The sequence below is a fragment of the Sycon ciliatum genome, chromosome 8, assembly GCF_964019385.1.
Source record: "Sycon ciliatum chromosome 8, ocSycCili1.1, whole genome shotgun sequence".
Taxonomy (NCBI): Eukaryota; Metazoa; Porifera; class Calcarea; order Leucosolenida; family Sycettidae; genus Sycon; species Sycon ciliatum.
In genome coordinates this window covers 30,030,746-30,058,480 of record NC_088650.1, presented here as the reverse complement: position 1 = coordinate 30,058,480, position 27,735 = coordinate 30,030,746, and the positions used below count along the sequence as shown (strand labels likewise).

General features: G+C 46.9%; 1 protein-coding gene and 1 long non-coding RNA gene across 3 annotated transcripts; both read right to left on the bottom strand.

Moving 5' to 3' along the window:
* Positions 1 to 3,299: 3,299 nt before the first annotated feature.
* On the bottom strand, positions 3,300 to 5,264 carry LOC135822663 (uncharacterized). The gene is made up of 3 exons (XR_010554529.1): positions 4,888 to 5,264; positions 4,630 to 4,795; positions 3,300 to 3,862 (listed from the first exon to the last, which is right to left on the bottom strand). It is a non-coding gene; the product is annotated as an uncharacterized LOC135822663 (long non-coding RNA).
* Positions 5,265 to 10,895: 5,631 nt separating this feature from the next.
* Positions 10,896 to 27,344, bottom strand: LOC135822662 (nuclear pore complex protein Nup50-like). 2 transcript variants are annotated; one of them, XM_065335472.1, is made up of 8 exons: positions 27,182 to 27,344; positions 25,075 to 25,124; positions 23,904 to 23,979; positions 22,138 to 22,321; positions 20,888 to 21,570; positions 14,212 to 14,437; positions 13,336 to 13,547; positions 10,896 to 11,631 (listed from the first exon to the last, which is right to left on the bottom strand). In XM_065335472.1, the coding sequence occupies exons 1-8, from the start codon at positions 27,254 to 27,256 to the stop codon at positions 11,404 to 11,406; spliced, it is 1,734 nt and encodes a 577-aa protein (XP_065191544.1). In that variant the 5' UTR covers positions 27,257 to 27,344; the 3' UTR covers positions 10,896 to 11,403. The 2 variants fall into 2 exon arrangements, with proteins under 2 accessions (XP_065191544.1, XP_065191543.1); XM_065335471.1 differs by lacking the exons at positions 23,904 to 23,979; positions 25,075 to 25,124; positions 27,182 to 27,344 and adding an exon at positions 22,534 to 22,875.
* Positions 27,345 to 27,735: the final 391 nt, after the last annotated feature.

Below are 27,735 nucleotides of genomic sequence, written 5' to 3'. Positions count from 1 at the left end.
AGAAAAAAAAAAAGAAAGATGCTGTCAGAGAGGGAAAGGAGATAGGGAGAGAAAAAGAAAGGGAGGCACATTAATAATACATGGGATCACTTCGGATGAGACAGTGTGGAAAGCTGGACTGTGAATTTCCTGATATCCTGGCATGTCTTAATGCTAGTAGGCAGGTTAGACCAAAGGGAGTATGCTGAGAAGAAAGGGGATTTCAAAAACAGAGAGGAACTAGCTCGGGGCAGTGATAAGGCATTGCGTGTTGGTCTAGTGGTAACAAACCAGTTGTACTTGGCAATATGTTTCGGGACTTGGGCTAGGAAGATTTTTTGCACAAGGATACAAAGATGCTGCTGATGTCGGGCAAGAAGAGGGTGCGTGGAAGCAAGTTTATAAAGACAAAGGGAGGCAAATGTTTGGTCTTTTCGAAACAGAATTTTCAGAAGCAAGCGTTGATGTACCTCCAGTCTGTGGAGTAAAGTCTGAGACAACCCGCACCAAGCTATATCGCAATAGTCAAATATAGGCAAAATGTACGACTTAAAGAACAATCTTCTGCAGTTATCATTCAAGTGTTGGCAGTGGGGTTGTAGCATACCTAAGGACGCACTCGCACGCTTGCACACAGACTGGACTTGTGGAGACCAGGAGAGTTGGCGGTCGAGAATAACGCCCAGGTGCTTGTGCTCGTTAACAACTTTAATAGGTGTACTATTTAGACCAGGAAAATACAGAAGTCGCGTCCTCGTACAACACTCATCAGGAATCGTCGTTGTACTAAAGGACACTGAAACAAAAATTGAACTATTATAGAAAATCTAAGTTAGAGAAATAACACTAAGATCAACAACAGTGAAATTTACAAGTGTGAATTTTAACAATCAAAGCGAGAAATGAACAAAGGAGAAAGGAAGGAAAGACAACGTGATAACACATAACAGCAGTACATTACACCTAGAACATTAACGGCCAAGCTTGGCCGCACTAAACACGACGTTACTTGAACAATTTCAACCCAATTATACTATCTTTCTGTACACACAAATTAGGCTTGTACAGACGCTGATAGATAGCTTCCAACACTTTTAACTGTAGTCCATAACCATGACGACCACGGGACAATACAGTGAACGAAGAGTCGGAATACGCACCGCAACAATCAGGACTAGCCAGCAGATGATTGTACACTGAAGACTTGCTACCACGAAACCTACGCACAACACTAACACTCTCACCGGCACTCTCACCATCACTCCCATCACTGCTCTCCGACCCACTGCTCCCTCCGCCGTCCGTTCCATCCTTCGCTTCCTCTGTACTCTCTCTGTCTCGTCCATCACGCCTGACCGGGTCCATTGAACTCAACTCGGCCGTCCCCCTGCTATCACGTCCCTCCTTTCGCCCTCGTCCGCTGAGTGCGTAGCTTCTGTTGTAGTTGGCTGTTGATCGTCTTGGTCTTTCAATTATGGGCTTGGATGGTGGATTAGTTGTGGTTGCTGTAGATTGCGTTGTTGGTGTTGGTGTGGGAGTTACTGATATGCAAGGTGGGTCTTTTTGAGTCGGCATTTGTAGTGTTAATGCAGCTGTCAGTGTTGCTCGCGGTCTGCCACTGGCAAGCTCCACCGCCGCAAGAACCGATGGCGGAGGATCAGGAGGAGCATTTGTAAATTTCACTGTTGTTGCTCTTAGTGTTATTTCTCTAACTTAGATTTTCTATAATAGTTCAATTTTTGTTTCAGTGTCCTTTAGTACAACGACGATTCCTGATGAGTGTTGTACGAAAACTTGTTTGAATCCCTTTCTTTCTCTACACAATTTCTTCACATTTTTCATCGTTTTGTTGCACATTGTCTCCACAGTTTTACAATACATGAATACAGTGTACACAAATGTCGATCCAGCTTGTGTTACTGATTGCGGTTATATTTTTTAGTACATGTAAATACACTGTACTGCCTTTAGACACCCAGTACATCGGCATTATTACGCAGTGTTATGCCATACAATACATCTTTACTTATAAAAGAGAGGCACCTGTGACGTGTGTCTGTGTGTGTGTGTGTCACGCTCCTTATAAAGAAGAGGCACCTGTGACGTGTGTTTTTGTGTCACGCTGCCCTGAGCACGCGAAGCGTGCGAACAGTGTATGTAGCACAGTGTAGCTAGCGGCCGCAGAAGCACTGAGCACGCGAAGCGTGCGAACGAAGCGTGCGAATCGTGTAGCTAGCGGAAGCAGCCACAGAAGCACTGAGCACGCGAAGCGTGCGAATCGTGTAGCCACCACCACGTGCTGAGCACGCGAAGTGTGCGAACAGTGTAGGCGGTAGCAGACACGATCAGTACGAGTAGCATGCATGCAGTAGCAGCCGCGCGCAGAAGCACCGAGCACGCGAAGCGTGCGAATCATGTAGCCACCTAGCCTAGGCCATACTATGGGGCTGTTAAGTGTGACGTCACGGCTCCTTCGATACGCATAGCAACGGAGAGCACTGGGGACAAACAAAAGTCGCGTCCTCTGGATGGAACCAGATGTCAAGGGCAACAGCATCTAAATGACTGGAGAGAGAGCAGTTTTTCTTTGCTTTTTCTTCAAGCGATTGTTGTCGCTCTTTACTCCTTGTTTTTTCCTCTACAAAACTCCTGTAGTCGTCGAGTGCCTTCATGATGGCTGTGAAATTGGCTGCCCACAGTAAAACTCCGTGTTTGAGAGTGCTTTGAAGATGTTTCGCGTCCTGATGGATCAAAGTATGAGCGCTCCTTGTGGATTCGATTATATATAGGTGAGTTGTTCAAGAAATCAGTGTCTTCTTTCTGTCTCTGCCCTCACGCTGGCACAATATCAGCCTCTATATCCATGACAGCTCGTACCTCCCGTAAACTGCATGACTTAGATATATTTTCGCCCTGCGTGGTGATTGAAGACCCATGGAAGAATTTATTATGTTCAGAATGATGTCCTAAGAATATAAAATAAAATAATTCTAGGGAATTGTCATAGGGTATTTTTGGAAGGATGGAGACAGAGAGAGAGAGAGCACTGTTTGAAGTGTTTGTCTCACTGTAATTACTCCAGATTATTGAATGTTGTATGATCTACTCTATATTTTCCATAATGGCTTTTCCTGATTTGCGGGATCTCTTCTTTTGCTGTTTGCGTGTTTACAGGAAGTGGCTGTCTGGTGTAACTGCACCAGATCCTGGGGAAATTAAGTCAGATGCAGAGGCAGGGTCGTCCAGTGATGCAACACTGCCGTTCTGTGTGCAACGTTACCACTAATACCCCCGGCGAAAATACAAAAAAGACAAACACGTGAAAAGACTACAGTATTGACCGTTCTGCTAATAAATGCATGACTGCTCCGACAGTCGATAATCGAAACACAGAGCACCAGCATGATGTTTTCATATTGGGAACCACACAACAGCTCAATTCTCAAGCCCAAAAATTGATGAATACAAATACTGAGCGACGCAACAAGAGGTCATCCGGCAACCAAACAAACCTGGGTCTAATGCACTGAATAGTCCTGAAATACGCAGGCCAGACAAAGCAGTGCAAGCACATAATGTTACAAGGTACATGCATTGCAGAACAAAGTGTAACCAAAGATACACAGGGTTATAGCTGCACACTTGTGCATGTGCTCGCTCAGCCCAAGAACACACGATCATGATGATAGAAACAATCCGGGGGAAACACGCTAACACCGAAGTAAGCATCAACACGTAAATAGTGCAGCTCTGAAAAAATTACATTGACATGAACATTGGTGTGTCGAGTAGTATCAGGCTTGAATAATCATCCAACCAAGACTTCATCAGGTCCCAGACGCTGAGATCGCACGCCGAATGTGAAGTTCGTCTAGCCTTGAACCTGTCGCACAAGGCACACATATATGGCAAAATGACATCCACTCTGATTATTTCCAGAGGCCAATCATGACAGAACACAGAAATGAAACCACGGGCTCAACCAAGTAAACGCAAAGGAAGTTAGTCAAAATAATCCATGCAGTGCTCTTTTAATTGCAGCGCTGATTGCAGTGTTGCGTCATAGCCCGATACCCGCTGAGCACAGACACAACTCCATTCGTCAGGGGCAAGACATACTCTTTTGGAATAAAGTCATAAAGTACAGCGTTCCAATGACATTACGGACACCTCGTGGCCAATCATGACAGAACACAGAAATGAAACCACGGGCTCAACCAAGTAAACGCAAAGGAAGTTAGTCAAAATAATCCATGCAGTGCTCTTTTAATTGCAGCGCTGATTGCAGTGTTGCGTCATAGCCCGATACCCGCTGAGCACAGACACAACTCCATTCGTCAGGGGCAAGACATACTCTTTTGGAATAAAGTCATAAAGTACAGCGTTCCAATGACATTACGGACACCTCGTGTAAATGCATGGTCTGTTCATCTGGCCGACTTGGCCACGTATGAGAGTGTGTGCATGTACATGCGCGCGCGCAAGCGCGCACACACACACACCATGTATTCGGTGCGTATGGTGTACCAGTTGCGGGACAATGAAGATGGAATCATTATCATGATGTTACATGTACATCTACAGTGTATGTTTGAGTGTAAAGTAAATTTTATTTTATTGCACATTTCTTCGACACAACTAATTACTTACTTCACATGTTCGCATTTCTCATAATCGATCCACCTGCACTCCGTATCAGTCGAGGAAAAATTCTCCCAGATATACACTAGTCACCACAGCCATGTGATGACATTGGGATGGGCCCCAAGCAGTGCACGATTGCACTCTCTAGTTACAATAAATTTGGCCAGATTATCTGTGAAGACAAAATGCAATGCATAGCGCCAATCGATGGATGAAGAGAGAGTTTGTAAATACCCATATCTTTCCACTTGTTCAGGAGCTTACCTTTTGGAGTTCACATCGTTTACACGATCTCTCATGCTGTCTTGCACCTTGGTTTTGTTGACCATGGATACGCCAACCCAGAAAACATTCTACAGGAGCTACTAATGCAGAGCGTTTTTCACGCTCGATCTCGGCGATCTACCTTGTCACGCCAATAAAATCCTCCATGACACTTGCTACAGTCACAAGAGACGTCTCAGTAAGGTAATGAGCACGACAACATCGTCGAGATCAAGGACAAAGAGAAAACAAAACACTCACTGAAAACAGCAAAGAAGAAACGAAGAAATGTACACGATTCCTATATGTTGCCACTGACAACTGGGTCGGTGGAGACGACGCTACTTTTGTTTGTCCCCAGTGGGATCGTTGTTATGCGTATCGAAGGAACTGTGACGTAATCACTTAACAGCCCCATTCAGGTAGCACTAGCAGCCGCACAAGCGCTGCGGACCACGTGAACCGTTCTCTGCAAATAGAAACATCTGCAACAAATAAAAAGGATACAAAAGATCTGCACTGACTGCACTCTGCATCTGATCTGCAGTGAAGAGCGCATCGCACATTTGTTCGTAAGTTTATGAATTTTTTGAGCCGCTTCATCGGCCACCAGGTGATGGACAACCCTGACCAGCCTCCTGAAGGCGTAACAGACGTCCCTCCTTCTTCTTCCAACGATGAAGAACCTCCCTCACCAGGACTTCAGCGGTCTGGCCACCACCACGTGCTGAGCACGTGTGCTGTTCACGTACTTGCTTCACCCGCATGCCACATTCGGCCAGGCAACGCTGGCCGGTGGTGCTGCTAGTGTTGTATAAAGGGATCACTGGCTAAGGGGCCGTCCGTAAATATCGAACTTTTTTCACCAAACGAATTATTTTAGTTTAGACCCAACCCCTCCCTCCCTCCCCATCAGAACGTAAAAAATTAGTGCTGAAAAGAGTACTCTATAAGCTATCGAGCGAGTACTGTCACTATCGAGTCGAGTATCGAGTACTCTATAAGCAATCATTCGCATAAATGTCAGTACCACATACCCATTTTTTGCACACAATTTACACAATTCAATATCCTTCAATAAACACAAATTTTCATCGCAAAGCCACATGGACGACGGATGTGTCGTCGCTATCAAGTTTTTTTATTAATTTATTTATCGAGTCCTTTTTTGATACTAGTATCGAGTCGAGTACTCAACGAGCGGGTACTCGAGTACTCGGCGTACTCGTTTCAGCACTATAAAAAATGTTGACATACATGCATATACAACGGCCATGTGCATGGATCAATGTTTTCTGAAACGAAATCGGTCAACCCCCTCCCACCCCGTAACGAAATTATTTCGTTTTGTGAAAAAAGTTCGATATTTATGGACAACCCCTAATACTTTGAAACATTGTGTAGCTCTGGAACGAGAAGAGAATATCTTCAAGCGGTGACTCTGACTGTCCAAATCATCAAGCAAATGAAGAACGATGCGAGTTGAAAGTAAGTTCGGGAACTACTTCGAAGTACAAATTGTACAATGTACCGGTACATGTATTGCTAGTTTGGTGTCGGCGTGCAGGAATACATGGGCTTTTTCCATCGACGCTTCCTGTGCTTGCACACATGGAGCAGCAACTTACCGGTACAGGTGAAATATCGTTCCCAATACACGAGGAAAGTGCAATCTCGTCTGTCCTTCATCCCAAAACAGAAGGCCGTCCTTAATCTGGAACGAGGCAATCACTCTCAACCGGACGGTCACTTCAAAATACGGAGGATTAGCAAGACGAAATTCGCGTTCGCGTTCGCTCTCCAAAGAAAGTCGAACTCAGTGACGAAATTCGCGTTATGAGAAGGATTAGCAAACAGAATTCGCACATGCATGATGTCGACACGACGTAGGCAGTACAGCGTGGTAAATTTATGACTGCCCTGACACGAATCCACGATTCGTGTTCCGACTACTTTTCCGAACGAAAAATGCGAAAGTTCGCAATCCAGTTCGCGAACTGAAAAATAGAGAGGTTAAGTTACACGTTTTTTGCCCTTTTTCAAAACGCGGTGCAAATCTCACGTTACGTGTAATTTTTAGAGGTTTAAAAGTTACACGTGCGACGTGACGTGAAATTTTGCCTGGCAGGATTCGGGTTTAGTTCGCACAAATATCAAATCTTCCAACAAACTTGATAAATCTCGATAAAATTCCGGAAACTCACACAAATTCGGTCAACTTACGTGCGGGACAGTCAACTCACGTAAAACACGTCAAATTTTACGTGAGTTTTTTCACTTTTGACGTAAAAGTTCACGGACGTAAGACTTTTACGTGAAACTTAACCTCTCACGTAAAATTTGACGTGTTTTACGTGAGTTGACTGTCCCGCACGTAAGTTCATGACGTGAGTTTTTGGAAGTTTCGCTTGGTTATTCCGACCGAATTTGTGTGAGTTTCCGGAATTTTATCGAGTTTTATCGAGTTTGTTGAAAGATTTGATATTTGTGCGAACTAAACCCGAATCCTGCCAGGCAAAATTTCACGTCACGTCGCACGTGTAACTTAACCTCTAAAAATTACACGTAACGTGAGATTTGCACCGCGTTTTGAAAAAGGGCAAAAAACGTGTAACTTAACCTCTCTATTGTTTGCGAACGCGAACGCGAATTTCGTCTTGCTAATCCTCCGTAGTAAGTCTCGCCAGTCTGCCGGTGGTCGTATCGAGTAGACTCTTCTACCAGCACAAGGCAGCAGTCGTACATCTACCACTCACTGCACTGCACTGCAGTACAACTACAAGTCAAGTCCAAAAGGAGCCGCCTGCGTCCGCAGACTCACGCTGCACAGCACGTAGACGTGGACGTGTTCAGTCCACGTACGTCAGTCACACGACAGCCCGCCGAAAAAAAGTTACGGTCGGGCTGAAAAATGTACGGTCGGTCGGGTGAGTCGAACCACAGACCTTCTTCAGTGTGGCCTTATATAAATATTGATATTACGAGGTCCGGACCGTTTTGAAACACATTTCTCAAAATGCGAAGACGCCACTGTAGCCATCCACTATATCCATACATCTTCATTCCTGAAGATGGGCCTTGCCCGAAAATTCGAATAATTTAATATCTCTTTTTCTAAAGAAAAGGTGACAGCACCGACGCAATCCACACAGTCAAGTAAGCCAATTTCGTAACCGAACGTTTTCGCTATCATGGGTAAGTACAGGGAATAATGGAAAAATGTCAAAATACAGCAATTTATAGAGCTTCAGCAAAAGCAAAGATCAAGAACCTCACGCTACACGTGTGGAAAAAATTAAATTCAGCAGAACAGGTCAAACACAGGGTGAAGGTGAAAAATGACTAAAACATAATGAAAACAACAGTGAGGAGAAGCATTCCTGACACTTTCATGAGGATTAGCGCCAAACAACTGCAGTGACAAAACATTCTCCTTCTGAACACATAGTTCAGGGGACAACTTACGGATATATAACGCTTCCAAAACAGACAAATGTAATACAGATCTGCCACGGGCCAAAACTGAGAAAACATCATCTCTGTACAACTTACGCGTTATAATATCTATAAGTTGTCCCCTGAACTATGTGTTCAGAAGGAGGATGTTTTGTCACTGCACTGTTGCTTGGTGCTAATCCTCGTGAAAGTGTCAGGAATGCTTCTCCTCACTGATGTTTTCATTATGTTTTAGTCATTTTTCACCTTCACCCTGTGTTTGACCTGTTCTGCTGAATTTAATTTTTTTCCCACACGTGTAGCGTGAGGTTCTTGATCTTTGCTTTTGCTGAAGCTCTATAAATTGCTGTATTTTGACATTTTTCCATCAATTTATTCCCTGTACTTACCCATGATGAGAAGGGAGCGAAAACGTTCGGTTACGAAATTGGCTTACTTGACTGCGGATTGCGTCGGTGCTGTCATGTCACCTTTTCTTTCGAAATTGGATACGCCTCCAATCTCTTTTTCTTTTATCGATTGGTGTAGCCCAGAGACCATTTGGAGAGTGAAGATGTATGGATATTACGATGTCAATAGGAAAAAAAAGACCTCGGCTTTGCGTCGGTCTTTTTTACTCGGCTTTATTTTTTATTTGCTATACTGACCAATTGCCAAGTACGAAGTCAATATTAGATTTATCACGACAAACAGTCAGTATTTCAAATTCCAGAACGAAAACCTCATGAATCCCGGTTTTATGACTGTACAACCGTTGCACAATCACCTACTCATACGACCATGTATGGGCTACTGCATGCTGCTCGGATTGTGCACAACCCGGCAAAGTACAGCGAACATGCACTAGGCACCGTTCTAGTGCACAACCGATAAGCAGTCAAATATAAGCAGTCAATAGCCCAAAGGAGTGAAATATGCAGGAATATTTGACCGCTTTAGGTATAGCGATAATCAATGGAAGTCAAACTTAGTCAATAGGGACCTTTCTCATTTGCTACGAATCGAATGCGAAACGAAAGTTTGATTCGGCTCGTAATCGTTTCGTTGAAAACAGATTCAGGTTTCGCAAGTCGTCATGCAAATGTGCATGGCAACTACGAATATGGCCGGTAGCTTGGCGTACCGGTGTTTACACGCATACGTGCATGGATCATGGAATCAAGGGAAAAAAGGTGTACCTGGCAAAACATGTGTACCTGGCCAAATAAATGTGTACCTGATGGGTTCGGAGCACGCCACGAATGAAGAGGCTTCCATTCTATTCGTGAAAACGAGCTCTCCGCAGGGACTCTGACGAATCCTTGAACCCAGGTGACGAATCAGCATTTGTTTCGTATCCGTACGCGTGGTGCGAAAGGTCCCTAATACTAAGGGCATGTTCGATTGGTAAGGATCGGGTTCCAGATCCTTCAGATTCAACTGAACACTTAATTTTGGACCTTGACTGTTGCCATGTTGACAATCAATGAATGGCGCTCACAAGTCACCCAAAAGGGTGAACATCGTACCAAGAGTACATAACTACAGTTATGTACTCTTGATCGTACTCATCGCGTGCGTCCTACAAAAGTCAACAAGCTCTATCTCAATCCATGTGTGCATACCACAATGTGTACAAAAATGAAGTTTACCCGCCATATACGCACAAAGGTCACGTTTGGATCCGGTCAACCCTGCTCCCCGAGGTGGATTGACCGGATCCAAATCCGAAGGATCTGGATTCGACCAATCGAAAGGGTGCGAATCCAGTGGATCCGGATCCCGATCCTACCAATCGAACACGCCATAAGAGTGATAAAATAATTTTGTTATCATACATTTAGGGAGGTCTGAACCGGTCCAGGGCCTAGGGCGAGTCGTGGTCGTGTATTCGATGGAGGAGATGGGGTGGATGAGCAAGTCCTGCCTACATAAAAGACATTCACTTGTCAACAGGTGTTTCAGAGATCCGGGAGTAAAACCAGATCCAGGCACGTGCCTGAACATACATGTACAAATGCAAGGTCTGTAAAAACATGTTTTTTATGCCAATCAATAGTTTTGCCAACTTTTTGGAGCCGCTTTTCATTGACAAGCCAATAGAGTCTCCGGGTTAAAACTATTTTTTGGTGAAGTATGCACAAACTGTACGTACGGGCCGTACGGTTTTACGGGGTGGTGATGTCCTGCTAACGAGCGCTAACGACAGGGGACGTGCTCGGAATTAGATCTGTACGGTATTATAACGCAAAGATCCGAACCCTCGACCAAGATCCTATGCAGAGCTGGATTTTTTTCTTTCTCTATCTGTGCTTTTCTTGCCTACGGGTATAAAAAATGACGTGCAGACTGCAGGTATATGCAGGAAGCATTGTGGTGCACTTCCATTCAGAGTGACTTGTCGGTCGCACGATCACGATTCACAGATACCCCGGTTCTGCTGTGGTAAGATAGGATCTTATGTACAAAAGATCCGCCTCATGTGACAGATTGCATTTCACATCTAGTTGCACAATCGAATTAAACACTCGCACGATCGAATTTTTAAACAAACACGCACACATTAACACTGATCAGTCTCATGCTAGAAGCTAGCAGTAGCCAAAAATGAGAATGCCATCAACAGGCAACGGTCAAAGCAGCAGCTCCATACAAACCAATACAAGGAAATGTGCATAGCACACTAAAAGATTCCAATGACTGCAAACTAGGACAACGTTGCACGCAGTTGTAACCATCATAAAAGTATTCTGGTAATTCAAACAAAGACACACGACTCGGACAGGACAGTCTTGCATAGCAAGACGGAGGGCAGTTGAAGAAGAAAGATAGAAAGAACGAAAACGAACAGACGAAGAGGTTGAGCAGGGGAGAAGAAACAACCCCCGCATGAATTCGTCAAGAAAGCTTCCTGTCAACAGCAATAAAAATAATGTCTTACAAACGCGCTGAAAGGCGGAGAGAGTACTCACGACACGCAGGCAGCGTTGGTAAGATGGTGGGAAGCGTTAGTCGATTTGCATCGGAGTAGACGGATGGCCACGAGGTGATGCTGCAGCATGCATGCAGAGGCTGCAGTCGTTACACTTTGCGCTCGGTGATCTTCTGGTGCAGCGTTCCGGCGTCTTGCGCCGTCTTCACGCGGATCAGGTAGGTGGCGGTGGCATTATCGCTGTTCTTGATGTTTAGCGGTGGATTGGGCATGGTGACCAGCATGATATTGTTCTTGTTCAGCGTCACCGGCGTGCTCGCACCCAGCATCACGTTGAGCAGAATCGTGCCCAGGCGCGTGAAGTTGCGCATAAGCAGCTGGAAACGCACGCACACACACACAAGCTAGTTGAGAACGACCGCATGGATCACCTTTTCATGCTGCTTACAAGTTACAAGTCATGGATGTTGGCTGCTCGTAAATGCCGCAAAGGATTCTTGGAAGGATTATCAAAATTAGGGGTGAAACGAGTATATCGAATACTCGAGCCCACGGCTGTTCACGTGCAGGCACTTATCAATATGGCGTCGTTCGGTGCGATTTATGTAACATTGTGCGAATAGTACAAATACGCGATGAGTTTGCGGTTTTGCAAGAAACTCATGTCGATCCTCGCGTGGTTCCACGATTTAGGACGCGAAACCAAGATAAACGTTTTGAAAGCGCTCGAGCGAGATACTCGACTTTCGGCAATTTGAGAGAGAAAGAGGGTGGAAAGGTGTCCTGGCCTGCCCAGTTAGCTGTCTTTCCGCTTCAAACTTGCTCGAAGTACTCCTGGCAGTCTGGAGATTGATCTCGCCAGTGATTGTCAGCCTCTGCTTGGCGTGCTCGCGTGTACAACATTCAAGTTAGACATTTCGTAATCGTTCAACGCACAATAGGGTAGATATCACAATTTCAAGCTCACTTGGCCGGCTGCTGTCTTCTTCTATAATATCCCACATGCCGACTAAGCAATTTACAGCAGGAAGCAGCCTTCTACACTCAACAGCAACTAAAGGGCCACACCACTTTGTCTTCCAAATCAAGAGAAAACAGGCTCCCGACTCGTCGCGCGTATTTAGAAGTTCACGCGCGTATTCTAATGACACTTGGGGAAGACAACCAGAGGATAGTCCTCTACCTGGGAAAAAATCGATCTAAGCTGGGAAAAAATCGGGAAGGGCTTCTCGGAGCCGAGTTTGTCAGCGACGACACAAGGAGTATTCCAGAACGAAGCCAAAGTCGCACGACACAGAACAAATGTTTCTTGAAGGAAAGGCAGTCATGTGAGGTACGAGCGGAAAGCTTGAAACAAGACGCAGATGATCAGCGTGTTCCCCGGGCTGTCCGAGCTGAGTAGTCTCCAATATCCAGGGGAAACCATGGCCTACTCGTGTTCTGACGATTTGAAAATTCAAATTTTCTTGCCATTGAAGCCCAATCGAGACTTTCGGCGGCCATATTGTTCAGTGGCGTGAAATCGCACAAAAAAACAGCCGTGAGCCTCGCTCGAAAATTTGAAACGAGCAAATACTCGTTTCGCGAAATACTCGAAGTATTCTATGTACAGTGTATTGTATGCATGTACAACAAGCATTTCTGTTACTCTGACTGGTACTAATGGCCCAAGCAAGCGCGAAATTATTGCTTGTCCCTACTTACCAGCTAAAGACAGTACTTCAGACTATTCCCTGCACTAGGCTGCATGCAAGACTGCATGGGTATCGGGTGTACTACGTTCGGTTCTGCGAGACTGTGTGCAGTGCATTGTTTTATGTTGTCTGTAAAATATTCACTCGAGTCCCCAATTTTGGCACTCGTTTCACCCCTAATCAAAATGTAAACAATAGTGGGAATTGTAGGAAGTGGTCCAAATTCAAACTAGCAGATACCCACACAGACAATAACGAATGACAGGCAACACACAAACAAGGACAGAGAGATTGCTTGCTACACAGACAGACAGACAGACAGACAGGCCGTCACACATACGCACACCGGCACGCACACACAATAGAATTAGTCATTGTTTTATTTACTTGTGTCTTGCCATCCATGTTGATGATCTTGAACATGCCAAGCCCAAGCTCCGAAAAACCGTCTTCCTTCTTGTAGAACAGCTTAGCGCGCGTTGAGTACAGTACATCAGCATCCTGGTCAAACTCCTGGGGCTTCATGTCGTCCTTCTCGATGTCTGGGTTTTCGTCATCGTCCCCACCACAGCCACCTGCAGCCACAACTTCATTGTCAGCTGTTTGACACACAGACACAGACACAGACACACACACACACAGGTGTTATTATCAACATTGAAGTACGCTTGGGACAAGAAACACCGCGGCTACTTAGCACACTTTCCTGCTGCCTATAATGGTACGTCATAATGGTACGTCATATGAGAGCTCCATACCCAATCGGGTTTTTCGATTTCCTATCCGATTATCCACGAGGTCCACGGGACGGGTAAACGGGCATTTGGATACTACCCATGCACAGCCCTAATATCAATGGCTGAGTTTTTGCCAGTTTCTCTTAAGCGAACCCTACATTTACACTTAGTTACGCAGACGTTATGCAATAGCCACCCCAAGTTCATTTCTGGCGATGTTGGAGTAACGGAATCAAGCTGGGACAACACCAAAATATATAGCCGCCTGTCCCGGCAGGTAACAGTCTCCTGCACTCCAGGGACCTCACACATATACATGTCGCTCGCCTGCGTATCCCTATCTCAGTCTGCATTCCAGTGTTTCCCCACATGTCCCACTGGCCTGGGTAGCAGCAGCACATGGAAATCTTCTCCATAGTTGCCATGCCCACCCAGGCCCTTCATCTAGTCCACTACTAAACGCACCATGCCCCTTTAACCCGTGATGATATTGATGAGCTATTCCCGTGTGTGACTTTATCACTACCTTTCTTGCCGGTGAGCAGGAATGATGGGATGGAACTTGCTCCACCACCGAGGCTACCAGACAGGAGGCCAGAGCCAATCCCAGAGCCAATGGTAGAACTGCTACCACTGGCGCTTGCGGACGATGATGATGATGAGACCAGGCCACTGAAGAATCCGGAGGTGACAGAAGTAGCCGGAGGCAGATTCATCAGGCTGGAGCTGGCCGATGACGTGTTAGCTGAACTCTGCACACACCGACAAAAGCACGCAGACAGACACACGGACACACACGCAGACAGAGAGACAGACACAGACACACACAGACACACACACAGGTAAATATTCACACAGACACATAAAAATAAGAAATTCTTGGCTCTCCGCCGGAGTCTAGTCTAACTATACACTTAACCCTTTACCGTTTGTACGTACAAATTTCGACCGCTCGCGGTCGATGACTTCTATGCGCACAGCGCTGGACTTGTTCACCGCAGAGAGCTGGGATTTCCCCTACTGGTAGCCAAGATGTACGCGCAGAGGGTGCCGACAATTTTTGAGGGTGCCGACAATTTTTTGCAATATAAAAATCGCGAAAATCGCGACTTGAAAAATGCGCTTTGGGAAAAGTGCGTACCCTGCGACTTTTGGTATTGCCTGCAGATTATTTCGACTTTTGCTTGAGCTGGCCTCCCGACTGTCTGCCCACGGCTGTCCTACGCCTTGGATACTGCGACATTTCAAAAGATGGCCGCGATCGCGCGTCTCCCTGGCGATCGCGTACGCGGCACCACGCGGCCGCAACGGCGTGGCTTGTATTCAAAATTTGAAACACTCAAAAATACTGGTTTGGTTCATCTGCGCTGCTTATTTGCTGCTCGTGGCTGGCTCTCTGGGTCGCGAAAAGCAAGCAAAATGCTTCCACCGAAAAGCAGCTTTCTCCTCGTGCAAGAAGAAACAAAATCGACACAGAAATTTTGAAGCTGGCTTTTTTTCTCTGTGTCCTTCTTCTACGATCCGGTACGAGTCGTCCATTACTCCTTTGGTGGATCTCGCCCTGCTTGTGGAGCGCTTATCTTCTTTCGTTTAATTGTCTGGAGCTGGTCTTCATTTTCTATTCACTCGTTTGTCCTTGGTCGACATTTCCCACACATTCGCAGCTTGGGCCGCAGTGGTTTTCGCGCGGGCCACGGCCCTCGAACTTCCTTGGCTATGGAGGGCCACATCAAGAAGCTGGAGCAGGTGTGCAGGATTAGTGGTGGAAAATTTACGAAACAGGACCGATCCACCCGTTATTCCGTTGCCGAACGTGCCGGTGAGATTCAAGCATGCTTCAAAATCAATGTATTGAATGACCAGCCTGGCATACACCCTGAGTTTTTCTGCAGAACATGTAAGAAAGTGCTAGATAGGTACAGTAAGGCGTCTAGCTCGTTTGTGACTCGTGGTGGTGGTTGTGGTAGTAGTAGCATAGAGTGGGTGGCTCACAAACGTACTGGTTGTTCTGTCTGTGACACCCTGAGTCGTCCTGGCAGAGCAGCCACCAAGGACACCACCCCAAGACTGATTGATAAGTGTGATGATGCTAGTGAATGTCCACAGGCTACCCAGGATCAAACCGTCAATCCACAATCAAGTCATGAAAAACAAGCAGGCCCACAGACAAGTACAGACGTAGACATAGACATCGAAGACCAGAGTGGTGTAGATGTAGACATAACTGAAGTACAGAAGAAAGCCACTCCTCCTTACCAAGCTGGTATTGCACTGGATGGAAGCCGCTTCACACACGATGTCAGTTATGCTGCATGCCCTATCTGCAGATTAGTTACCGATCCAGCTATAGAGGCACCTTGTTGCAAGCAGGTATTTTGCTTGCCATGCATCTACCAGTGGCTCCAGGGGTCTACCAAATGCCCATACTGCCGGTCAGCCCTGATGGCGTCACAGCTTACATCACCGCACCCCTTTGTAGGCCATGCTCTAGCGGCAATGCTGGTGCACTGTGATTTCAGGGAATCCCCCCTTGTAGGGTGTCGACAGGTCTTGTCCTTGGCATCCTTGGTTGATCATGTCCGGGAATGTTCACGTAACCCTGGTAACAGTCTTGAACCCCACCCTACAGTTGTCACGGGTTCCTTTTCGGTATCTGACGTGCTTTTAACCACACCACAGCACACACGTGGCGCAACATCAACGGCACTGCTTTCACACTTGGTAGGCTGCATGTCTGAAGGTGGGACATTAGAAGTGAGGTCCGGTTCTCGGGGTAGGCCACAGACATGGAAGAGGGTAACGAAGGGTGAGAAGGAGGCATCAGATGTGACCACTCGAACTTTGGAGCGCAGGGGTAGTGAGCTGAAATCTTTGGCAACTACTGTTGCCAGCAGTTCTGGTAGTGCCCAAGAGCAACTTCAGCATGACCTCAAAGTCATGGCTAAATCAGACAGGGACAGCCTTTTGACGGATGCAGGTCTACTTTGCACCGGGGAAGTGTCTGCTCTAGCACTGAAGGCAGACCTGCATCTGACGTGGTATGCACTGAGGAAGTCGAGGGTATGGTTGAGGGAGTTTGGTATCTTTTTGCAGTCAGAGAGGTTGATGAGGGCAGACATCCGATCAGAGCTCCCTTTTGAGTTTCTAGCAGAGAAGGTCCCAATGACAGACAAGGCTGGGAACATCACCCTGTGTGCCATGGTTGCCATTTTAGATCTTGTCGGCCTTGTCACCCACTACCTTTCTGCCATGCATGAGGCTGGACAGTTGACCTGGCATGATGGAGCAGTCCCCAAGGACACCATCATTGTCAAGATTGGTGGTGACCATGGAGGTAAATCCTTCAAGATGGCTTTCCAAATCGCCAACCATGTCCACCCTAATGCACTTGAGAACACCGTTCCCTTTCTTTTGTTTGCAGCAAAAGATTCACCAGCCAACATGGCCACTGCACTTCAGCCCTTTCAGGCACAGATTCGTGAGCTGAGCACCATGACATTCATGTCGTACAAGGTGAAGGTTGTGTTGTTTGGAGACTATGAGTTCCAGACGCACAACTACGGTCTTTCCGGTAGCAGTGGTGTGTTCCCTTGCTTGCACTGCCACACTGCAAAGCGTGACTTCCAGCAGTCACCTGCAGCTAGGACTCAGCCTGTACTGCCCCGGACTCTGACCACACTTGCACAGAATCACAAGGAGTTTCTTGAGAGTGGGGGTGTTGCTTCAAATGCAAAGAAATACTTTAATGCTGTGAGGCCATGCATTCTGCCCGTGCCAATTGAGGATGCATGCATCCCCTCATTGCATTTGGATCTTGGGATATTCCCATACCTATTTGAATGCATGTTACAGGAAACCCAATCCCTTGACGTCGCACTAGCCAACCACATGCCTGACATTAACTGTGATCTGAATGGTCGTACCTTTAATGATCTAGTTAAGATGAACAGTGACAGGAAGTCTAAGGAACTAGAGCTAGCTACCATTGATACTAAGTTGGATGACATGATGCAACTGCTCACGTTCAATGCCATGCACCTTCAACAAGCAGCAGGTACTGAGGTGCAGAGAATACAAGTAGTGATAGGCCAGCTACAGCTACAGCACAGACAGCTATCTGAACAGCAGAAACAAATCAAAGCAGAGCTTGATGTGCTCAAAGGTCACATCGACAGTGTCAAGACTTTGACAGATGGGCCATGCCTTTCATCCTACGACGACACACTACAGACTGTCAACATCAAACGGCAACAGTACCATGGCGGAACCTTTGTCGGCAACCACGTTCACCGTATGTTGAGTCCCGACAAAGATGGCAACTTTGCCTTGGTCCACAAGCTTGTCCAGGCTCCTTCCAAGGCTCTGGAGAAGTACGAACTTGGTGCCGACCACCCCGTCACAGACATGGCTGCTTCCTTGGCTGCACGATACACAGCACTCTTCACCACCTTTGCGAAGTGTCGTGCAGTCTACAACCTTGCCTCAGCTGTAAATGAAGACCAGCTCCACCAGCTTCAATGCCACATCCAGAGCTTTATGACCTTGGTGAGAGAGCAGATCGTGAAGCGCCATCTGGGGAACATCACTCCCAAGTTACACCTGCTGGAGCAGCATGTCGTTCCACAGATGACCCACTTTGGCTGTGGACTGAGTCTTCTGTGTGAGCAAGGTGGCGAGGCTCTCCATGCAGCGTTCAACACTTTGGACAAGAAATGCAGCGCTGCATGTCCACTTCAACGACTGCTCTCCATCACTCGCCAGCACTACTTGAGGACTATCCCCAAGTTACAGAACGAAATGCCTTCTGCTAAGAGGAGAAAAGATCGTCAGGTCTAATATTAATTCGAATCATTGCAAGGAGAAATAGGCCGATAAATAACTGTTTTACTTATTATTTCGTTGTTGCTCTTCGGAGTGGGAAAGGGGTCCATCATTGCACGCGTGATGGAATGGGTGTTCTAAGCGTGCCGTCTCAGATGAAGACGAAAGAAACAAAATTTCTCCTCATTTCTCCTCATGCGCTTCAGCGCAGCAACCAAATAATTTGAATTTCCACAATCACTCGTGCATGAAAACTCAATCGCGTGCCCACGCGGTATACGCGCGTCCCGTATCCAAGGCCGTTGCTACAGGTCGTCGCCATCTTTATAGATGTCGTGCTGAAAACAGCCGTGTGCCCTGCTGTGCAAGCCATGGACGCGGAGCAAGCTCTTTCGCTTCTAGAGACCCTTCCTGACGACTCTGTCGCTGCCTCATCCAGCGAAGATGAGTTTGTGGAGCCAGACAATCCTGTTGAAAATATTTATTCTGACGACGACCGCGACGATGACATGGCGAGTGAAAGCAGCGCCAGTGAGAGTGACATGGATGTCACAGACGACAGTGTTGCTGAGATGAGTGCCACTAATGGTGGAAGGGGACGTGGCAGAGAGAGAGAGGATTCGGCCGTGGAATAGGCCGTCGTCACGGTAGAGGTCGTGGTGCACAGGGACTATGTACTGTACAGTACAGCCAGCGGTGCAACCTGCACTAGCCGATATTTGCAATACTTGGGACAATGCTGACACCGCTGTGACTGGTAACACTCCTGCATTCCACCCAGAGAACGAACCTGGTATCCACTTACCCGAGGGAGCCACTCCAGTGCAAGGATCTGATTTATTGCATATTGCGACAGTTTGCCCGATCGGCAATAAATTCAAATAATTATTAGTGCTAAATAGTGAAATCTCTGTTCGGTTTCTGGACTTGAAAGTTGTTGCATCGCATTCCTGAGGGTTTTTACTTTCAGAATCACCCCATTTTGTACATAATAAAAGTGAAAAATAAAAAAAAGTTACGGCATGAACAATGACGGTCGGTTTTTGCTGTACAAATACCTAAAACGGTAAAGGGTTAAGAATGTATGTTGAAAAATCACCATGAAGCCTCCAAGTGCCTCTAGCATTAGGCTAGAACACAGTGCATGGCAGGCTACCTAAACTTCACCTGAATTCTGTGATGAAACATAAGTGCATGGTTGTATAACATGAACGGACTCAGATGGAGATTTTTTTCACGGTTCGGTTGAGACTCGGCTGGAAGCCGGGCTTTCCGCATCCGTAGGAACGCCACCACCCTTCAAGGATCAAGGCGCAGATGGAGAGCCAAGGTTTAATTTATACAAAAGAGAAATGTTATCGCATGAGCTGATTGTTTAGTAACTGGTGGTGTTAGTGGACAGTATAGCGTAACTTGTAGAACATACGCTATTTTAAAGTAGGGGTGAAAGTTGACACTGAGATCCCGAGTTCGAGTACTCTGATTTTCTCCGATCGAATATTCTTGATATCCTAAGAATTCGCACACCAAAGGCCTTAAAAATCATGTGATACAACCCTGAGTGAACCGATTAACGCAATTGGCAGTCCTTCTCTGGGTGTATTAGTTGGTGGGTCATTTCGACTCTCTCTACTGGTGAACAAATGTTCACCACACAGTCTGCACATCAATATCTGCCGACTGCTGCTCTGAAACTGCAGATTTCTGTGGTAAATGCATGTAACATGTATGAGCGAGAACTCTGATTTATTCCGAGTACGATTATATTTGAAAAATCCAAACGAGTATTCGAATATTCGGTATAATTGTTTCACCCCTATTTTAAAGTATTTTTCTTCCATGTCGTTCGGATAGCATGTCCAGGCTGGGAACAAAATTAAAATGCACACCAATGAAGTCTTGGTATGCTGAAGATCTGGTGGACAGTTCGAGTGTACAGAATAGTGTAACGGTAAGACCACATATTAATCTAACTCATACACCAGCTCCACTGGCTCAGCACCCCCAGGATAGATAGACCTTATGCCCGTTGTACAGCTCCACGAAATCCCGTAGAATCCCGTAGACCCGGTTGGGTGTTCATTGTGTGCTATGCATGCGCATTTTGACCAATTTCAGCCTCATAATTTAATGGCAAGCAATCGCTTTTCCAGCTTCTTCACTTTGGTTAGAACTAATGACTAGCTAGATCTTTGTCAGAAAAAAGGTTTTTGTATGAAATGCCTTCAGGGCCCATTTCTTAGTGGAAATAGGAGAAAACACAATAGGGTCCTGCACATTCAACACCAAACCGGGTCTACGGGATTCTACGGGATCTGTACAACTGGCATAAGGCTTATTGTACTTGCAGCCAGGATACAGAATTAACCAAGAGCCCATACCTTTAGAATGGATGTGGGGAAAGTGATGCCCGAGGACGCTAGCTTCAGACCAGAACCGATAGTGGACGACGATGGCGATGCCGTTGAAGACGATGCGGAGGAAGTCGAGGACGATGGCGGCACACTAACTGCCGACGACAGAGAAGACCCACCGGCCGTGAACGCAAACAGACCACCGGTGGCCGTGGAGCTGGACGTTGACGAGGAAGCGGTCGTGTCGGAATCGGCCTTGATCGGTGCGAACGTGACGAGCTTCGAGGGCGTGTCGGATTTGGACGTTGACAATGAGATGCTTGAACTACTACCCACAACAATACTGCCACCGTTGGTTGCAGCGGCAGCGCTATCCGTGCTGCGGGTCAGGCCTAGGCCCACACCACCGATACTTCTGCCACCGCCGCTACTGCTGCTGATGCTCGAGGCAGGAGCGACTGAAGCCACCGTGAACGCCGGCTTTGCAGTACCAGCCGCTGCAGCTTTGGTTTGCAGCTGTGCGTCCAGCTTGGCCAGATGTTTCTTGTAGTCGTCGAATGTTGGTGTAAAGTCGGCCAGCGGATCTTGCTCGTGATGCTTCTGGATCCAGTTGACGAAAGAGGTGTTCAGAGCGGACAGGCGCGCTTCATACTCGTCCTGTGTCAGCGCATTCTTGGTCGACAAGGACGCAGACTGAGATGACACTGGTGCTGAGAAAGCAATGGGGGAAGAGCAGCAGCAGAAACAGCAACAGCAGCAGCAGAAACAACAGCAGAAGCAGCAGCAGCAACAACAACAACAGAGCACAGAAGAATATCATTTACAACACGTGGGCAACTATCCGCAAGCGGAGAAGCTCAAGTAGAAGGTGATAACAGCTGAACCCAGACCATTAACACCAGGCCAGGAAGGTGCTCAGCTCTGACTTATCTTTGTGTCTGATAACACAAGTCTGATTGGTCTCCACACGTTTATGTACTCATACCAACAAACTGACCGATGTCAAAACGTCACCTGCAATACCTGGCCAATTACTATAGACCTTGCAGACTGAAATTAAATTTCAGCTGTCTGCTCACCAAGGAAGCCAAAGCTGACTATGGACAAGCAAGTACAGTGCTGCACAATGAAATCCGATCGAACGAGTGAATGGCACGCCGGGCGCTGTGCAGGCCTACACCTTGGGAACACTGGGATGGGGAACTGGCTGCAGGGTGCAAACACGATTTACACGTGATCGGATTTCACTGAGCAGCGCTGTAGCTAAGACACCGTACCGGCAGCATGTGCTACAGACGAGGCCGGCTTAGCAGGGGCCAACGATGCCAAACTAGCAGATGTCATTCCCAGAGACGACAGCGGTGCTGAAGTTGACGAGCCGAACGTCTTTGATTCCCCGGTTGCTCCGGGCAGCGCCGACTTGGACGAAAAACCTTTGAATCCCGCAAACAGACCAGACGTCTGAAGAAAGACACACAGCAACAAACAGAAGGAGACTGGTATTGATAAGTCAATTCTAACCGCAATTTACCAATGCAAGGGAGATGAAAGGGTGGATGAAAAAAACTGCGTTACTTAGCATCCCTGCAGCAGTGCATAGTACAGAGAAACATTATCACTCCCGGCTACAGCAGCAGTAGACTGTAAAGAAGACAGTCTACGTGGAAACTCACAACTCCAGGGGAAAGTACGATACTTCCACCCACATACCCTGCAGCAGCCAGGTCAAGGATCGAGGATGAAATGAGCCAACACAGCAGAATATATAGCATGATACAAGACACCAGTGCCAGTGGGTCGAAAGATAGAGCCTTGGGCGCAAGCAAATGTGCGAGTTTCGCAGGTGACAACATAGAGAACCCTGGTTGCAGGCGAAAGTGTGAGAAGTGAGTGTGTGAACAAGGTGCAATGTGATGGAAGTGTGAACTACAGTTGTACACGGTGAAATCCGACCCGAGGTGCATATTTGCATATTCGGCGCCCTCAACATGCACGGCCATCGACGCCGTGGTAGTGGTAAGAATGTGGCTGGAAATAGACACGAACAAGTACAGGGATGTGATGGGAACTGGTCCAGGGCGTCAGTTTTGCACTTCAGGTTGGATTTCATTGAGCGCAACTGTAGCAAGTGGAACTAAAACGGCTAATAGCCAGTGTGAAGCACCACTGTAACAGCAACATGGGCATCTGCTACATGCTCACTCACTGACTCACAGCAGCTCACACAACAGCACAAACACCACACACACACACACACACACACACACACACACACACACACACACACACACACACACACACACACACACACACACACACACACGTACCATTGGACGCCCATCGCGGGAGGCGATGATAGCGATGCTACAGCAGAAGCCATAGCAGCTTGTGCTGGGATTGCACCATTCAACAGGTTGCAAGGCTGAAGAATTGACCGCCACTATTCAGCCTGGTCTACACCACACAACTATGAAGTGGCTTTTTCTGGCCAGTGAATCCTTACTTTTTGGTCTTTTTTTTATTTTTTCCCGCACACACATCACACCACATACTCCGGCATGCACTGGCTGTTGGTAACCACCCAGGAGAATGAAAGAAAAGTCAGGAAGAGTCTGAGAAAGAGAAGAAAGACGTGTGTGACCATAATCGTCGGGAATCGAACCCGCAACCTATCGATTGGAACACACACACACACACACACACACACACACACACACACACACACACACACACACACACACACACACACACAATAGCACACACAGTAGCACACCCAGTAGCACACACAATAGCACACACAATAGCACACACAATAGCACACACACACACACAATAGCACACACAGTAGCACACACAACAGCACACACGCACAATAGCACACACGCACACAACAGCACACACAGACACAGACACACACACAGGCACACAACTTACACTGCTGGATTCGGAATCAGCAGTATTAGTATCGCTGGTGGTGCACACACGCACAATAGCACACACGCACACAACAGCACACACAGACACACACAGGCACACAACTTACACTGCTGGATTCGGAATCAGCAGTATTGGTATCGCTGGTGGTGTTTCCAGCAAGACGGCGCTTTGCTTTGACAAACCTGGATTGGCAGCAAAATGGAAAGGAGGAATATGCTACTCATAAGCAAAGGGAAACCAAGCAAAACAGACCATAACAATGGGAGAGAGAAGGGGGGAGGGGAGAGGAGGAGAAAGGCAGAGAAGGTCTCTATTGCTACTTCAGTTTTTCTTATAAAACCATGAAAAAAGCAACAACGCATACAGGTTCCCGAAGCGACAGTAGTGCTGAAATATATTGTGGACCCATTTCAGATTAAACTTGCGCCCCCGGATGGAGAGGCAAGGATTTATAGGAAGAAAGTAACTGGCAGTGCTAGTGGACATTATAGCGTAACTTGTAGTTCATTGGTCCTTGTCTTCTTTCTTCCCATAAACTTGCGACCGTTCATAAATTCTTTTTTTTGGAGTATAATGAAGGATTACCAACCACCCGTAAAGAATGGAAGCATATGCTGAAGCAGGGAATCTGTGGAAATTTGTTGTTGAATCGTGCCCAAATACCCTGCAATGCAGCTAAGCCTATATACCACTGGTGAATGTTTGTGAGCGATAGAGGAGGATTCCAGAGTATTCCAGGAAAACTATAGTTCTGTTGACATGGGAATATGTTTTACTTGCAGCTGTACGCCGGGATAGTTGGACCACTAAACGCAATACAAAAATCTGGGAAAAATTCCCGCAAAATGGAAATGGTCAGTAAACAAAAGACCTGAAAGTGCCTGGTAACACCACTAGTGTCCATTGAGCATAAAATGGCACATCAAAAGTGTACTGCAACAGTCTTAGACAGGGGGCGTAGCTGGTCCCCCTTTTAGGGGGGGGGGGGGGGCAAGGCCGTATATGTGTAGGATGGGTGGTGCATGCCAAGGTCATAATGTGCATGCTGAACCTAGGTCGACATTTTTAGGGGGGGGGGGGGTGCACGTGCCCTGTCCTCCCCCCTGCGGGCTACGCGCCTGGTCTATAACCAAGCCAGCATGTACGGCACACAGTGCTGACCACAGCACACGCATAACATGGCAAAGAGAGAAAGCCAGAGACCAAGCAACATGGACAGCGCCTATCCTTGACGGAAGGCCTGTTCAACGCAAACAGCCGTGCGCGGAAAAACTTACGTGCGCTTGGCGAGTTCCTCCTCGCTTGCTCGCTCCGCCACGCCTCCATCCTAGAGAGCATAACACAAGCAGCCAAAAAGACATACAGTAAAACTACAGTACACACTACAAGTCTGTCCACAAAAAGAATACAGTGTTTTCTGAGCTATGCAATTATGGCCAGTAGTAGGGTACTGTTTCAGGCAGCACTGGAAGAGCTCATCCTCAGCGCACAAGTTGCAGCACACGAAACATCTACCAGGCAGGCTACACCACGCGTCACATCCGTCATCGGCAGTCTTGAACAATATGATAGCACCCACCTAGTGTGGGACGGCTGAACTCATACAAGCAAATGCACACTCATTGCCTCATCACAGCCAGCTGCACTGCACGTGTTCAGCTAGGCACATGTCTTCAAAATCAGGTGTTTCGAGTGGCAAGCAGTGTTTTGACGAAATATTGAGATAGTTTTGCTTGCAGGAACCCGCTACAGATCCACTTGTTCACGACTATCCGGTAATACTGAATGCCTGGGTACATCAGCATCGTGTCACTAGGTCGTGGATACCTGACGCTAGCGTTCATGCCGATTCAAATCCACACCCTTAGCTCCCCGTGGATCCGTGACCGCATAATATGCATGCCGCCTGGTTCGCCACGCATGTCAGCCTGGAGAACTTCTCCTTTCTACCAGGAGTACAAAACCTCCAAGAGTGTGAAACTCCACCATGGGTACTGTCCTGACAGAAAAAAAGTTCAAGTTGACGTCATTTTCATGATGCAACGCGCAGTGCACACATATCAACAGACGTCTCCTGAACCTTTGGGAAACTTCACTCCTCACCTCCGATAGTGATCTCTTCACTTTATTGGAGTTGAGGAAAGTTTCATTAATGTGTCAGTGGATGCGTTGGAGTTTGCAGACAATAGGGAGGTTCCGGAGTACGATGTTTCGTGCCAAAATCCGTAGAGGCGCTACGGAATTTTTATACGTCGTTTTTGAGCAGTGAAATATTCCGGAGTACGGAACTTATGTGTTTGCCGTCATTGCCTAGGTTACGATCGCAAACACGTCACATTCCCGCGCTATGCCTTTTTATTTTGAAAATTTGTACCGAAATCAAAACTTCCCGCGGAAAATCGATGTTTCTCGTACCAAATTTGTACGCGAAAAATCTTTCTGCACCCGATGACGCAAAATCTCCATACGAAACATGGTTCGTGTGAAAGCCAGTCCACACGGATTCTCCGTGCCGAAAAATCGTATGGAGCACGCCTGGAAAAAATCCGTAGCGCCCATACGGATTTTGGCACGGAAAATCGTACCCCGGAACCTCTCTAATAAGAAAAGTTTTTCCTGAACCTGTGGTGGACAAAGCCCCAATCGATCTTGCACAAGCTAGTTCAAGGAAACATGTGCGATGCGTTGATACCCCGTAAAAATGTCGTAAATCACTGCTGCAAGGAGCATTGCAGCATAAAATGACGTCAACTTGAAATTCTGTCGGGACAAGAGTGTATGCGGGAGTTGCACACTCTTGGGAGGTTGTGTACTATTGGTGTCTACACTTCGCAAGTGCAGTTCAAACAAAATTGAGTGCAAATTCTATCTTCGTATTCTGATGAAAAATGATCGTGCAAATTCTTGTCGTGACTATTGACTGCATGCAGGTGTGATCCTGCAGTGCGAAGGTGGAATCTGATTTTGCACTGAATTCAAAAATCCATGTACCATACACCGAATGGATTTGCAAGACCTGGCAGAGGAGATATCCTCCATAACGTACAGATAATCAAACAAATCTCATCTCAACCTAGGATGGTCCATTGGCACTGCCTGGCCCACATGGTACAACATGCAAAACTTTCACCAAGTACTCAATATTGGATAAGTGATTTCGACTACAACGAACATCTAGCTGCTTCCACATCTCGTCCTCAAGAACCCCTCAATAATACCACCATTAATCATGCACATTCGCCAGCATGTTCAGATTCATGTCTACATGCAGCACTCAGCAAACAGGTGAGTGTATGCTACGAGAAGGTGGAAACTTGGAAACTAGTACAGCACACAGGTTTCCCCCAGGTAGGCATGGTAAGACATACAACCAGGGCGACTGACCGGCGCAGCTTTGTCGGCGGCTGACTGCCAATTATCTGGGGTCAGCTCATCTTCTGCCCGTCGCTTCATGGCCATTGCGACTCACTGACGAGAGCTAGAGAGGAAGATCTCCGACCAAAATACAGCTCGACAAACCCTGCTGGCTTTGGTCTGTGCAAATAATTTTTTTCGAAGTGGATGAATCGGCAAGTGCAAGTGGATTCTACGTAGCTTAGATCTACGTGGTGGTCGTAACGGATCTACACGCAGATTCTTCACGCTGTGTGCGCGCTATCTCAGTATCTGTGATCTCTGATGCCGCAGTGATGCGCGCCAGCCACTGCACTCAAAAGTCTGTGTCCACGTCGTTCACGTAGATCTACGTCACAGTAGATCTACGTGGGATTTGGAAGGTTTAGTTGTCATGGCCGTTCCCATGGCCCATGCCATAATTATTGTTTGCTGGTCCTGGATACATTGCATTGTATTACTATTACATGTACTTCCAAGACCAAGTATTATTAGCAAGAGTAGAGACTCCAAAAGTACAGTACATGAAAACCTGTTTTCATTGG